This window comes from Bubalus bubalis, chromosome 8 (genome assembly GCF_019923935.1).
Source record: "Bubalus bubalis isolate 160015118507 breed Murrah chromosome 8, NDDB_SH_1, whole genome shotgun sequence".
In the NCBI taxonomy this organism is placed as follows: domain Eukaryota; kingdom Metazoa; phylum Chordata; class Mammalia; order Artiodactyla; family Bovidae; genus Bubalus; species Bubalus bubalis.
The window spans coordinates 15,944,235-15,959,816 of NC_059164.1; the positions used below are offsets into that span (position 1 = coordinate 15,944,235).

The 15,582-nt window shown below is 41.2% G+C and overlaps 1 protein-coding gene across 13 annotated transcripts in view; it reads right to left on the reverse strand.

Annotated features, from left to right (window-relative positions):
• The window catches only part of ICA1 (islet cell autoantigen 1), a 164,749-nt gene that overhangs the window by 125,004 nt on the left and 24,163 nt on the right, over window positions 1–15,582 (reverse strand). For 7 of the 13 annotated variants that reach the window (XM_044946481.2, XM_044946487.2, XM_044946485.2 and 4 more), the window contains exons 2-5: window positions 14,956–15,058; window positions 10,788–10,953; window positions 7,442–7,514; window positions 1,697–1,820 (exon numbers count right to left, since the gene is read on the reverse strand). In XM_044946481.2, the coding sequence (XP_044802416.2) occupies window positions 1,697–1,820; window positions 7,442–7,514; window positions 10,788–10,953; window positions 14,956–14,972 (380 nt within the window). In that variant the 5' untranslated portion in view covers window positions 14,973–15,058. The remainder of the gene's footprint in view (window positions 1–1,696; window positions 1,821–7,441; window positions 7,515–10,787; window positions 10,954–14,955; window positions 15,059–15,582) is intronic. The other 6 variants (XM_044946483.2, XM_044946490.2, XM_044946488.2 and 3 more) reach the window with 3 other exon arrangements.

The window sequence follows — 15,582 nt, forward strand, 5'->3', positions numbered from 1 at the left end:
ATTTATGCATGGATACAGGGCAGTCTGCTGTATTGCTGTACAGGTTTATTGCAATGATACTTTCCAGTATCATTTGCATTGCTTTAATGTTTTTGTCTGTATCCAAAGGTTAGACTGTATGAACTTCAGGTGCCATATGCTTTGTGAGATAGCTTGCTACATGAGTATGAAAGGATATAATTGGATAGCAATGTTATAAAATTATATGATCAGTAATGGTAACTCTTAGAGTGATTATGTCCAAGGATTTGGTTTCTTTCCCATAAATGGATGTTAATCTTAGCATGAAGGTATGTATAAGAATTTTTCCCACTGAAATTAGTGATAACCATATACACAATACATGAGAATTTATGAAAGGTTTTTTCAAGAATCAATGATCCTTGTAAGACTGAGGAAAGCATACAAGCACTGAGAGTATTTATCAAGGGGTTAAAAGCGAGTCAATCTCTATTTGAAAAATGTGAGTTTTTAATTTTCTCCTTTTGTTTTTTCCTGTTTTAAAATTTTTCCAGAATAAGTATGTATAATTTTTACAAGGAATACAGTTATAAATAAGGTTAAAGGGTACAATTCAAGATTATAAACAAACACTTTTCTTGAAAAGCTGGGGTAGAGAACTCTTGAAAATTTTTCCATTCAGCCATGAAAGTTGGGGTCCAAATGTCATTAGAAAGAACCAAAATGCCCACAAGGGGGGACCACTGAAAAATGGACACAGTTGGTCTCTTTTTTCTACCCCAGCTTTCTTGGGTCTTCCTAGGAACAGGTGATGGTCTGCTCCTGGTCCACTGAGAGAGAAAAGCAGCAAGGAGAAACTAACAAGAGACAGTTAATTTGCTGGACAGGCTGGGTGAGTGAAATTTTTGTAGCCCGAATATTTTTGGAGATTGCCCACAAGCCTTATTTAGGTATAACATTTCGGGATAAAGTTTGCCTAATATTAGTGAGTGACACTGGGGAAAGGGGGCTTCTTAGTTACTGGGGAAGGAGGAGGAGAGAAGGAATGTCGCCACCTCAGATACCAAGTGTGTCTCTGCAGTGGCTCCTGTTTAATCTACACGGACCCTGAACATGAGTCAGAATAGTGTTAAAAAAGAAAGTCACTGATTTACTACAATCTTCTCTGACCCAGAGCTTCTCAAACTTGAATGTACATGGAAAACAATTGGGGAACCCATTAAAATGTAGATATGGACTCAGCAGTTCCGGGGTGGGGGTAGATTTTGCATTTCAAATAAACTCTCCTCCAATGAGGCTGCTGCTGCCCCAGCGTCTGAGCATCTTGAACAGCACCCCTCTCAAGTCTACTGCCCCCAGAGAGCAGTGAGTGAACCCTTCCGCCCTGTCTTGTTAGGCTCCTGCTGAAAGAGAACCAGACAGATTGCTACAAACAACGCAGGAGGTCAAACTAGAAGCCTAGGACAGCACTCACAGGATTGGTGTATGACTATGGACCAGAAGAGGTATGAAAACATTTAAAAAAAATCGATAGGGAAGGAAAAAGATTACACATGCTATCTTAGAGTTGAATACAAACAGACCAACAGCTGTGAACAGAGGAGGCCCTCAATTTCAGACAAGGGCCCTCTAAAGACCAGGGGCAGGTTCCCTTCACGAGTGAGTGGGCCCCAGGTCCTCAGGAGACCCCCCCTCCCTCGATCGCCATCAGCAGACCCCAGTGAAGGCCACACACCTTTGCTGGGAAGAAAAGCAGAGGGCCTTTCCTGTCGCTTGCATCATTTTTCCCGCTCTGGTTTTATCTTGGAAGCCTTGGGACCGGAGAAACTTTCCCAGTTCGTTTTCTTCTTGAGACAAGACTGATGGAGAAAAGACCAAAAGGAGCCATGAACAATGAACATTTTTATTACAGAGAAAAGGAAAGAGGCAAATCACAAGGTCCTCTCTCTTCCAGAGACAAAGACGAGACGAAATTAAATCCAAGTGGCAGGCTGTGAGGTAGCCCTCCCCACCCCCTACCACTGCATTTAACTTTCATGCTGTTCTTCCATTGACAAAATGAGAGATCAAATTCACTTCAGCACATCTGTCAGTACGCTTGCTGCCCTGTAACCAGAACCAGAAAATGACCTCTGTACTGAAAAGCGAGCCGATAATGCACGGCTCTGGGCTGAAATTTAAAAGTTGGGTTGTGGAGTATGACTGTGGGAATCTTCTGTGGCTGCCTATAGTGTAGGGCCAGCATCCTCCTTTTATTCCCTCTTGCTGACTTTTTGATCTCTGCCTTCTGAATAACATTCCACTTGATTGTACAGCAATTCAAATATCTTATCCGTGGCACAAGTACTTGGTGGGAGGAGGGGGGTGGAGACAGAGGGTATGTAGGTAATCAGGCTGATGACTTGGCGGATTTTTAAAATGCAGAGCTGGAATCAAATCTGAATTGGTTATGCCTAACTTTGACCTTACATTTTTAAAAAATATAATTGAGGTATTTCAAGTGTACAACAAAAATGATTCAACATTTGTGTATTTGGCCTTATTTTTAAAGACAACCTCAGAGGGCACTGCTGGTAAGAAAGGGACACCTACAAGCTCTCTACTGACTGATTTGGCAGTAAATATTTAAAAGTCAGAATTGTGGGTCTTCCCTGGCAGTCCAGGTTAGGACTCTGCGCTGCTGATGCAGGGGGCGTGGGTTCGATCCCTGGTCAGGGAACTGAGATTCCACACACCACAAGGTGTGGCCAAAAAACTGAAAAACAAAATAAAGTACAGGTTTTTTTTCCCTACAAAACATTTTTTTAAAAGTCAAAATTGTGTATCTCTTTTGACATTGTACTTCTGATAGGAGTACATCCTGAGGAAGTAGTAAAATGGACACAAAGACACATAGATAGATAGATATAATCATAGCACAGTTATTTCTAATAGCAAAACTCTCTCTCTCTCTCTCTACCATGGGGACTGACTCCATCAGCGTGGTGCACCCACTCCGTGGATGTGTGCGCTGTTCTGCAGCCACTGGCCTGAATACACTTTCACTGACAGCTGAGCCACAGGCAGGCAGTGACGCCGAGCTTCCTTGAATGCTTTTTTCTCGAAGCACAGCTTTTGATAGGGATGCACTTTGAACATTACTCTCATTCCACATCGCTGTATTGATGCATTTACCAATCACTTGTCTCTAAAAACGTTTTCTAAATGCTACCAGGATTCTTGTCCGTTTTCATGAACAATCCAGACTTCTTTCGGGATGCACCCCATCCCTGACACAATGTCCCCAGCAATAACTAGACAACATTAGCCAGGAACCAGTAACCCCAAGGTGAATGTTAAAGCTGCTACTGCTTCCTTATTAACCTGTGACTGCAGTTTACGTTCAACATTCTATGGAGAAGAGGTTTTTCGAATCCATTTTTCCTGATGGTGAACGACTACTCTCCTTCCCCTTCTGTTTTCTCAAAATCAAGTGCATTGGTGGAAGCCTTGCTCAAGGGCTACTTCCTTTGTGAAGCAGGTGACCCTGCTTCTCTGTGACGGCAGTGTCCTCTCGGCACCTGGCACTGGAGTGTCTGTGGGCGGGCACGTGTCTGTTCTTCCCATGAGAATCCCAGCTTTCTCGACTGGGACCTCATCCAGACTATGGATTCCCAAGGCTAAGCAGAAAAGTCGTATTCAGGGCATTAATTAAATGCTTGTGAAACTGAATTAACTATAATTTTTGCCTTGTTTTCCCTGTATACTTTACTTCACTTTAAATGTTTATCTGATACTTATATGTCATGGTTCTAGGTTAAAAAAAAAAAAATCCTCAAAAAAAAAAAAAGAAAAAAAACCACTCCTCTAAGAAGTGTTGATGTTTTTTACTACCTTCCATTCTTCTTCCTTTCCACTTACTAACATGGGACTCACTCAACTGCACAATTAGGAACAATTTCATATCTTTGCTTACAACAGTGTGAGGCTATTGCCACCTTCTTTACCTTGAAGCCTCAAGTCACATACAAATGAACACACGAGCTTAAGGCAGGAAGAAAACCCGTTCATGGCCCTAAACGACTACGTGTGTTAGTAGTGCTAGCCGCTCAGTCATGTCCGATTTTCTGCGACCTCATGGACTGTAGCCCGCCAGGCTCCTCTGTCCACGGGATTCTCCAGGCAAGAATACTGGAGTGGGGTGCCATTCCCTTCTCCAGGGGATCTTCCCAACCCAGGGACTATAAGGCTGGTGAAATGTACTCTTTGCTATACAAACCTAAGTAGGTTGGAGCATTTGAGAATTCAGGTTTGGTTATTTTACACACTTGAGGATTAAACTTGGGGTGCTAGGCAGGCTTCATTTTAAGAGCTGAACTCTGATCAATGGGACAGGGCTGCTCAGAGGGTGGTGGGAAGATTGAGGGGCCTCAGGCTCCAGGCTGGATGACTTAGTGATGACCGTGTCATTTTCTAACAAGGGATGTTCATGCTTTAATTTCAATTTTAAAATCCAAATACTGAAATAAATTTACGAAGTTTAAAATTCAGCTGCAACACAGGTATCAGATCACTCTAATGTTCCTACGTATAAGGTTTCACTTAACGAGGACTTAATTCAGAGACAAATAAAAACCTATTCATATTTAATTGCTGATTAGATTTTCAGATGTGCCCTGAAAAGGGAACCAAAGAACTATAAAACCAATTAGCTTGGCAGCATTAATTCACTTAGCACAAATTTATAGATGATCTCATTGTACAAGGCACTGTTCTGGCCACTGGAAATAAAGAGATGGATGAGACACACGAGGACCCTGCTGATGCAGTGTAGGTTCAAGGAACAGGAGACAGAATATAAAAAATACAAAACTCACACTCAACACATAGAAAGTAAAATGCCAGGTAAGAAGGGGGGGTGCGGGGCATAAGAGAGAGTGACAGGTAACTGTCTGGGGCTGAGTGGTCATGCAAGGTGTCTCTGAGCAGGAGAACAATAAGCTGAGCTTTGAGATAAGGGGCCGCTTGAGACAATGAGGGCAGGGACATCCCAGATGGAGGAAGTGGTGGGTGCAAAAGTCCTCAGGTCACGTGGCGTGTAAGAGCTAAAGTGGTTGGAGAGGTGAGCTGGGTCAGATCCAGTAGGAATTTGTAACCCATGGTATGGAAGTGTACATCTTACATTAAGTGATACTGGAGGCTTCTCAGCAGAAGAACAATATGATCCAATGTACTTTTTTTTAAAAAAAACTATTTTGAAATAATTTTAGGCTGATAGGAAAACTGTAAATAGGATACAGAGTTCCTGTGCACTCTTCTTCCCCTAACGTTAGCATCGTACACAGCCATGGTTGTTGTTGCGGCTGTTTAGTCGCTAAGTCATGTCTGACTCTTTGTGACCCCATAGATTATAGCGTGCCAGGCTCCTCTGGCCATGGGATTTCTCCGGCAAGAATACTAGAGTAGGTTGCCATTTCTTTCTCCAGGGGATCTTCCCGACCCAAGATCAAAACCGTATCTCCTGGATTGGTAGGTGGATTCTTTACCACTGAGCCACCAGGGAAATCCATATAACTGTTGTACACTGATCAAAACTAGGAAAATACCACTGATACAGTATTACTATTTAAGCTACAATCTTAGTGAATTTTCCTAGTTTTCCCATTAATGTCCTTCTTCTGTTCCAGGATCCCACATTGCATTGAGTTGTCAAGTCTGTTTGGTCTCCTTCAACCTATGCCAGTTTCTCTGTCTTTCTCTACTTGTATGACCTTGGTGCCCTTAAAGAGTACTGGTCAGGTGTTTTGTGGTCTGTCCTCTATTTGGGTTTATTCGCTTTCTCATGATTAGACTGGGGTTATAGATTTAGGGGACGGAAACAGCAGAAGTGGAGTCTCCTTCTTAGTGTAAGATATCAGGGCTACAGGAGATCAACACACATCATTACTGGTGATGTTAACTAACCCCTATCATTTGGTTCATGTTATGTCTATTGGATTTCCCCACTGTAAAATTAAGATTCTTCTTCCTTTCATAACTATTAAAAGTCTTGGGAGTAAATTCAGAAGACTGTACAAAGATGCAGTCTCTTCTCAAACTTTCACTAACTAATTGTAACATCTTTCCGGGAATCACGTGTGTCACCATTCTTTCTGTGGGTGTGACAGAATCACCATTAGGTGATTTTGTGTTTCCCTCATTCTTTCTAGATTAATTGCAATTATTTTACAAGGAAGAACTATTTCTTCTCCCCCATTTCTTTGCTTATTTCTACACTCACACTTGATGGACACTGTCTCACTTCATGGGTTATAACCTAATACTATTCATCATTTTTGTTGTTGCTCAGATTACTCCAGCTTTGACCCCTGGGAACTCCAGGAGATGGCTGAGTGCTCTCTGACTGCAGTGTGCATGATGAGCTGGAGGAGGCAAAAGTAGGGGCAGGGAGACCAGTTAGGAAGCTGATGCAGCCAAACAAGGAAGAGAGTGATGACGGTGGCCTGAATGAAGGCAGTGGCCATGAAGAGGTAGAGGAAGGAGAACTGGAAAGCAAATGAGCTGACAAAATGGACCAGCACCTGTGACTGACTGGACGTGGGACAGAGAAATGTCGGAGGCAGGGTGCCATGTGTCTGGACTGCCTCATACCTGAAGACTATGGACTGATAGCGCTGGAGACATCTTAGCTCAAATATCTGGTAAATAGTAACACAGATAATTTACCAAATTTTGCCTCTAAATCCTGGGATTTTGTACTTCCACAAAATAGTCTTCATAAAAGATTACTAATAAAGGAAAATGGCCAACTGTTAATTTGTGACTACTGGAAAGGGGTTTGAGGAGTCAGAAACAAACTTCTCATAGTTTGGTCTCAGAAATACAGAAACTGTACTCTTCAATGATCTCCACATGGAAATTTAAAAACAAAGTGACGTACAACTTGATATTTAGCATTTCAGAGACAGCTCTGTTGGTAATGATTTTGAGATTGGATGACCATAGGAAGATCTTATTCCCTAAAAAAACCAGTATCTGACATTACAAAATGTTCAGGAAGAAGTGCTGTCAACAAAATATAGTCAATGGATTAACTGTATGTGCCTTCTCTCTTCATTTGGCCATTTTAAAAGGAACAAAACTGGACCTAAGAGAGCCTAGGCAATCAAATAGCAACAGCTCCAAAATTTTAAATCCCATGATATAAAACTGAGAAAACTTTCTTATAACTAGGAAAAGAAGTGGCACATACTTATCCATGGCAGGCTATATGCAAAGCTCCTCTGTTATTGCACTTGCACTGGGAGATAAACAGCCTATGCCAAGAATTTCTGATAAAACTTTTAAAGACCCCAACCTACCAATTAAAGAGCAAAGACAGACACCCCGAAACACTTGTTTTCTTGTCTTGCCTCCTAAACATATAAAATTATACATTAAGACAAAATATCCAATATCTTACTGTCTATTTGGTCAATATTTATACTTAAGACATACTTACAACATATTCTCTTTTGATAGAGTACAATTGCTTTAGACAAGTCCAGACAGGTTCTCTGAATTGAGTGAAACAGCTATAATAAAAATACAAACAAAATGCTAAATAAAACAGGCAGCAATGAAATAAAAAACAATTACACTGAATATAACAATAATGTCTGATTTGCCCACTAAAAACAAGATCATATGCCTAAGTATGCTTGGTGTTATGTGATGTACTAAACAGAAAATGTGACCAAAGCTTTTAAATATGCTTCTGTTTTTCTATATTTATTAGAGTTCATCATCTCTGCAATCTAAAATAAGATCTGCAGAAAGATGATTTCCTCCAGACTACTCAAATAATAGCTGAAAAACAGAAATCCTAAGTGCAGGGCCCATTAGAGGACTTGGTAAACCAGAGACCCAATATTCATTCATAATCTAATTTATTTCTTTTACCACTTGCTGTTTTTTTTTTTTTTCCAAATGGAGGATCTGTCAATTAAGCATCATATTTAAAACACGACACTAGCTTATTCTATGATCCTAATGCATACTTAAACAATTCTATAAAAACAAACAACAATCAATCAGCTGAATGTTCTGTCTGCTTTGAAGACATCTGGTAAAATGGAGTTTAGCTAGCAGCCCCTATCACTCCTTCTTTTCCCAATTATTTCATAAAATACATGTAGAAGAAACCTAATATGTCATGCTATGGCCATAACAGAGAAAATTAAGGGGAAAGCAGGTGGGCTATAGGGGGAAGAATTTAACTAGATTTTAATTTCTGGTCTTTGCTTCAGAAATGGAGACAGTTCAAGAGAAGATAAAACAGTTATAAATCAACTATACTACAACATTTTTTTTTTTTAAAGGAGGGCATATAGTTCAGAGACATCACACTTTCTCCACCCTCTGTCTACTGACTCAGAAACTGGTATCAATTAAAAAACCTGTCGGACAAACCTTGTGCCTCTGAAGAGCCACCACGGAAAGGAGTGCAAGGCTCCTCTCCCTCTCCCCTGGCTTACTGGCCATGCTGATGCAGCCGTTATAACTGGTGTTACAAAGCACTTCATCGTTTGAGTCAAAACAGAAGACTGGCTTCGTGATAAATATGACCAAATGTTCTAATAAAAATGGACATATGCATATATACTGAAAAGATTAAAAACCACTCTTACGAATGCTTAATATGATAAATCTTGGTCACGTGGAGTATGCATGCGTGCATACTAAGCTGCTTCAGGCTCTGACTCTGCGTGCTTCAGTGTCTGACTCTGCATCCTCATGGACCACAGCCCGCCAGGCTCCTCAGTCCATGGATTTCCCAGGGAAGAGTACTAGAGTGGGTTGCCATGCCCTCCCCCAGGGGATCTTCCCGACCCAGGGATGGAATCTGTGCCTCTTACGTCGACCTGTATTGGCAGGTGTGTTCTTTACCACTAGTGCCACCTGGGAAGCCTGAAAATGCTGCTGCAAGAGCCTAAATATAAACATAAAATTACTGTATTTTGTTTCACATACTAGAAATTAACATACTAAATTTGAATAGTGCTTGTATTTACTAGGTTGTTATGAGGAAAAAATAAATCTATAAGATGTGAGAAGCATATACAACTTATCATCATTTCAATTCTATTTAGAATACTAAAATCAGAACAGAGGCCTTGGGACATCCCTGGTGGTCCAGTGGTTAAGACTCCATGCTTCCAGTTCAGGGGATGCAGGTTCAATTTCTGGTCAGTGAACTAAGATCCTACAGGCCACGGGACATGGCCCCCCCGCCCCCGCAAAAGTATATTATCGCTTAAAAAAATAGAGGCCTCCTGGTTCTTCTCCTCTCCACTGCAGGAATCTCTATTAGAGCATCTCCGTCAAGCCCAGCTTCGGTTAGAACAATCCCACTGACAGGAGAGAGGGCTGGGAACTCGTTACTTGTATTACCGTGCATACTTCTTCACTGGATACTTATGAACGTGTACCGTGTCTGGCTGAGCATACAACAGTGAATAAGGCTGACACGGAATCTGACCCCTGATGGAGAGAAGGCAGGCAAACGAACACCTGAGACAATTCCATGAGAGATGAGTTCTGGGAATCATGGCCCTGGGTCTAGTTCTTTCCTCAGGTACACAGGATGAATGAGCCTTGTCCTCTTCCACGTGACAGCCCAGCCCAGAGAAACGGTAGCTAACATCTCCCCTTCAGCCTCTCTTTCCCAGAAGAAGCACGGTTTGCACCATCCTGGCCCCTCCCTTCTCAGAACGCTTTTTGAAATCTTAAACTTTTGACCTTCCTCTCATTAAGTGTTGAGCTCATGAATGTAGCTTATATTTGGATATCACTCTGAATTCTTATCAGACCACGTAACATATTATTTCTCTCTGTGCCCTCTCATTTACATTAATGATAAGTATGCTTTAAAATTTTTTTTAATTAAATTTTTGGGGAGTATAGTTGGTTTACAATGTTGTGTTAGCTTCTGATGTATAGCAAATGCTTTTTAAATTTTGATCTAAAGTATCAGCAGAATGTCCAGCAAGGTAGGAAATTAGTGGCCCTTTCACCAGTTATTTGAGAGTCAATCAGCTACTAATTCAGCTCACTGTGTTATTAACTAGTCTAACTAAATATTAGTTAATTCGTTCTTGAATTTTCCAGGATTCAACACAACCTTATTAGACTCATGTTCCAGGACTTTTTGCTGTCATCCTTTTTTTTTTCTTTAAATGTAAACATTTGTCTGACCCTAACTATCTATAATCGGAGAAGGCAATGGCAGCCCACTCCAGTACTCTTGCCTGGAAAATCCATGGACGGAGGAGCCTGGTGGGCGGCAGTCCATGGGGTCACAAAGAGTCGGCACGACTGAGAGACTTCCCTTTCACTTTTCACTTTCATGCATTGGAGAGGGAAATGGCAACCCACTCTGGTATTTTTGCCTGGAGAATCCCAGGGACGGGGGAGCCTGGTGGGCTGCCGTCTATGGGGTCACACAGGGTTGGACACGACTGAAGCGACTTAGCAGCAGCAACAACTATCTATAACAGCGCTGGCTCTTTGAGTTAATGTTTTTCAACAAACATTTATTGAGAATTTACCACATTTCATGCACTCCAATAAAGTGCTTAAAAAATGAATTAACTGAGGTATACTGGTGGTTACAGAAGAATTGTGGGTTTAAAAAAAATATGCTGGAATTCAGTTGATCTGATCCTAGATTTTCCTCATGAACGATTTTGTTTGCAATATGTTTTCAAATACAAAGCACACCTATATGCTTGCTTCTGTGAATACACTCTCAGACTGTGTCCCTAGCAAGATGGCCATACGGGGGTCAAGGGCCATGAAGCGCTCACCTCTAGCTTGGCGTCCAGGTCTGCATCGGAGGCAACGACATGCTCATCTTCTTTCTTCCCCGTGGCTTTAATAAAGGCTTGCTTCGTTTCCCAATACTTCTGCTGCATCTTATTTACAACTGACTTGTCTTGGGGATATCGATTGTGTAAGTCCCAGGGATAACTGCTAAAAGGCATGAGCATTCAAAGAGAGGTTTTACTCACGATTTTCAAAAAGATTTAAGACATCAGTACACAAACAAATGTATACAAACATTCACAACAATACTAAACACAGTTCTTACATGGTTATTACACCAGAAGGTTAATCAAGTCTAATTTCTACAGCAAAACCTTACAAGTTAGTGAGGAAATTAAGAAACTTTGGCAGGAAACTGAGGAACTCAAGCTTGAGGACTTTGGATATTGAAAGACTGGAGAAATGGAGAAAGGGAAGCCAAGCCAGGCAAGACTGCCTCAAGCACCCCAGGGAGTAATAGATAAAGCCGAACACCAAAGTTCTCTCCAGTCTGCACTGCAGCCAACGCTGAAGTGATGGCAGAAAAGTAGAGATAAGGGGCTGCAAAATAGCACACTTGAAAACTGTCACAGAGGTCCCTCATATAGTCAAACTCACAGAATCAGGACAGAATGGTGGTTCCCTGATGTTGGACAGGGAGGAGGAAAGGGGAAATTACTGATTGACAGGCATAAAATTTCAGTGGTGCAAGACGAGTAAGTTCTAGAGATCGGCTGTACAACCGTGTGCCTGCAATTCACATTGTGCCTGTAGTTCACAGCACTGTATTCTACACTTAAAATTTTGTTAAAACGGTAGATCTCATGTCAAGTGTTCTTACTGCAGACACACAAAATTTTGAAAAAAATTTTTTTAATTGGTTATGGATTTTTCGTATTAAAACTTTAAATTATTAAACATAAATGGTTAAAATACATATAGGAAGCTATTCTTCAGGAACAGCACAGTGAGGATCACATCAAAAAGTGTGTCAAGAATAGACTCAGAGAATGAACTAACGGTTGCTGTGTGAAGGATGAGGGAGAGGGATAGCTGGGGACTTTGGGATGGACCTGTACACACGCCTGTTTTTAGAACAGATAACCAACAAGGACCCACTGCATAGCACAGGACACTCCGCTCAATGATATGGATGGGAGGGGAGTTTGGGGGAGAATGAATACATGTATATGTATGGCTGGGTCCTTTGGCTGTTCACCTGAAACTATCACAACATTGTTAATTGGCTTGTTAATATCCTGATACAAAATAAATTGTTAATTGTTAATATCTCAATACAAAATAAAAAGTTTTTTTTAAAAAGGGGTGTAAAGAAGAAATTAGAGAAAACCCAACTGAGAATGAAGTGGAATTCTGTAAAAGTGCCCAGGGTACCCAAACACTGACAGAAAGCTTGTCGTGGGGCTCCGTCCCTCCTGGTTGTGTCTGCACCACCTCCTGTGTGTCTAGGGTTCCCATCCAGCTCACATGGGACCCCCAGGTGTCTCCCTCTGCAGACATGTAACTTCTTCCATCCCATCCTATTAGCACTCAAATGTGCCAGACTTGGGTTCTAAAACAGAAATGGCTTTATACAATTGCACCAAAATATGTATCTCAAACCTTGATGATTTACACTCTCTTGCCGGATAAAATTCATAAGTTTTGTTCTTAAAAAACTTGTTCTTAAAAAAATCAGAGTTTCAGATGACTTCCTTAGCAATGGTTATATCTTTGGAAAGAGGTGAAGGATTATGGTTTATATCTTTCTGCATTATTTCAAAGTTGGGAATGCGTCTAGATATCAAATGTATAGGCACGATGACCACACTTAATAATACTGTATTGAACACTGCAAACAGGCTAGGAGGGGAGCATTACTCTTCATGTGCACTCATCACACAGAAAAAGCAGTAACTATAAAGGAGATGATAAGTTAATTAGCTTAACTGCAGTAATGATCTCACTATGTATATCATAATATCATGTTGCACATCTTAAATATATATAATTATTATTTAAAATTAAATGCAAATTAAAAGGTTTTATTATGAGCTTAAATCAGAGAAAAGGAAATGAAAATATGTATAACTTTTGTATAAAAGATAATCCTTCTACATACTATGTGTGTTAAAAGATGGGAAGAGGACTTTCCTGGTGGTCCCGTGATTGGGAATCTGCCTGCCAGGGCAGGGAACATGGGTTTGATTCCCGGTCCAGGAAGATTCCACATGCTACGGAGCAACGAAGTCTGTGTGCCATGACCACTGAGCCCGTGTGCTGCAACTACGGAAGCCTGCACACTCTAGCGTGCCATCACCACACACTGCAGAGACTGTGCTCTGCAACGAGAGGCCACCACCACGAGGAGACCGCGTACCGCAACAGACTGGCCCCCGCTTACTGCAACTAGACAGAGCCCACGCACAGCACCGGACACCCAGGGCAGCTGGAAAGAGATGGGAAGAATATACTTCCCCAAACTGTGGCTATTTCAAGGGAAAGGAATTTTCAAGAGTGGGGAGTAGGACGGACTTCTATTGTTTTTTTTTTTTTTTTTGGTCAAAGGTTATAGATTTAAAAAATTTTTCATTTTGAAGGGGAAAAAAAAGGACTTTGGAGATCTAGTCAACACCCTTCACTCCTGTCATTTAACAAATGAGGAATCTCAGGTTTCAAAATGTTAAGAATCTTATCCAGAATCACACAGGATTAAAATCCAAGCCTCTAAATCCCAGCGCAGCATGCATTTCAATGTTCTCTGCAGCCCTCGCATTTCAGTAGCAAGTGGTAAAGTGGCTTCAAAAGGTAAATGGGAGAAAGGCTCTGGGGAAGGGCCCACCTCCTGGGGCTCTCCCAGGTGGTTAAGTGGGGGACTTAACTACCTGTTTCCCTGCGCCTGCTGCCAAGATATGACAGCCATTAAGAGGGTCAGGGGATGAAGCCATCCGTTTGTCTTAATGAGGCAAGATGGAATAATTAAAAAAACAGTCTGACAACTCTTAGAGAGTTGTCAAATGGGGATACTCAGGGAAACAAAATCCCTTAGCTGTTTATTAATTACCTTTTAAAGCTCATTACATTTTAAGACATGCAAAATTCTTTTAAAGTGTGACTTTCGATATTACTGAGGAGCTGGACCTGATGCTTCTCTACTGAGAGAGGAGGAATTAAAAAGTATAGTCTTTATTATAATTAATTGTACCTTTGAAAAATGAAAATAGGCACTGTATTTTTTCATGATACAAATTAAAGGAGGTAAAGCATGACAAAGATCACCTTGACCAGTGGATCAAGGTTTCAAAAGGGTTCAGAAACACTGCTTATAGCAGACCTGAATTTATAAGCAGTTTAACACGATGCTTAGATGAGTTATAGGCATGTGAATGGCAGTGCTAATATTGCCGTGTGAGGACCACATCTGTTTTATTTAGCATCATCTATTTCTAGCAATGACTGGCTCCTGGATGTTCATGAAGGTTGAAGTCATGACTATTAATGACTTCTGAGTTATTAATTAATAAGTCTGAGTTATTTTTGTCATTATACAGTTACATTGTTATTTTATAGCTGCCCTATATAAAATTCCCTTATAACTCTAATATTAAAAGTTGTAAATAAGACAGAGATTGAAAAATGTATCAACTCATTACTCTGAAAAAATGATGGTAAGAAAAGCTATCACTAGATTCCCAAGAAAAAAGGTACATGTAAATGAATTTCTCAGAGAATATTTTTGGTTATTGCTTTTCATATTACATTTAGTAGGGATACTGAACTTGACAGTACTCAGCATGGGGGCTTTGTTGGTGGCTGAGATGGTAAAGAATCCCCAGCAATGCGGGAGACCTGGCTTGGATCCCTGGGTTGGGAAGATCCTCTGAGGAGGGCATGGCAACCCACTCCAGTATTCTTGCCTGGAGAATCCCCACGGACAGAGGAGACTGGTGGGCTACATACAGTCCATGGGGTCGCAAAGAGTGGGACACGACTGAGCAACCAAGCACAACCCAGCCTGGCACATATTCAACACTGGCTGAAGGCTAATAGGTTATTTACTCTATTGTGACTCCTGATTTTTCCATTCAGTAGACATTTATTGAGTATATACTACATGCTTTCCTTTTTCAACAGCCTCCCCCAATTCAGAAGAGACAACAAATTATTTACCATTTGTGTCCTGACATGGTTCCTCCTTCTTCTTTTTTCTACTGTTGATGATTTGGGGAGAAGGGGCAGGGAAAAAGCATGAGAGGATAAGTTACATTATAACCTGAAATAAAGCAAATACGTTTAGCAGTTACACACTGTACTACTATTACATTAATTTGACACATAACATTTTTCAATCTAAGCCATTTTAGGAGCCAAACATCACTCCACAGTAACACTGTACCTAGAGTAGTACCTGGAGAAGGCAATGGCACCCCACTCCAGTACTCTTGCCTGGAAAATCCCATGGACAGAGGAGCCTGGTGGGCTGCAGTCCATGGGGTCGCTAGGAGTCGGACACAACTGAGCGACTTCACTTTCACTTTTCACTTTCATGCATTGGAGAAGGAAATGGCAACCTACTCCAGTGTTCTTGCCTGGAGAATCCCAGGAACGGCGGAGCCTGGTGGGCTGCCATCTATGGGATCGCACAGAGTTGGACATGACTGAAGCGACTTAGCAGCAGAGTAGTACCTAGAGTAGTAGTAGAGCATCTAGAGTAGTTTAGCTAAGTAACACTGGAAGAAGCATCCCAAATGAGGTTTAAGAAGTAAACAGGCAGGTTGAATGAAAAGGGCAGGTTGC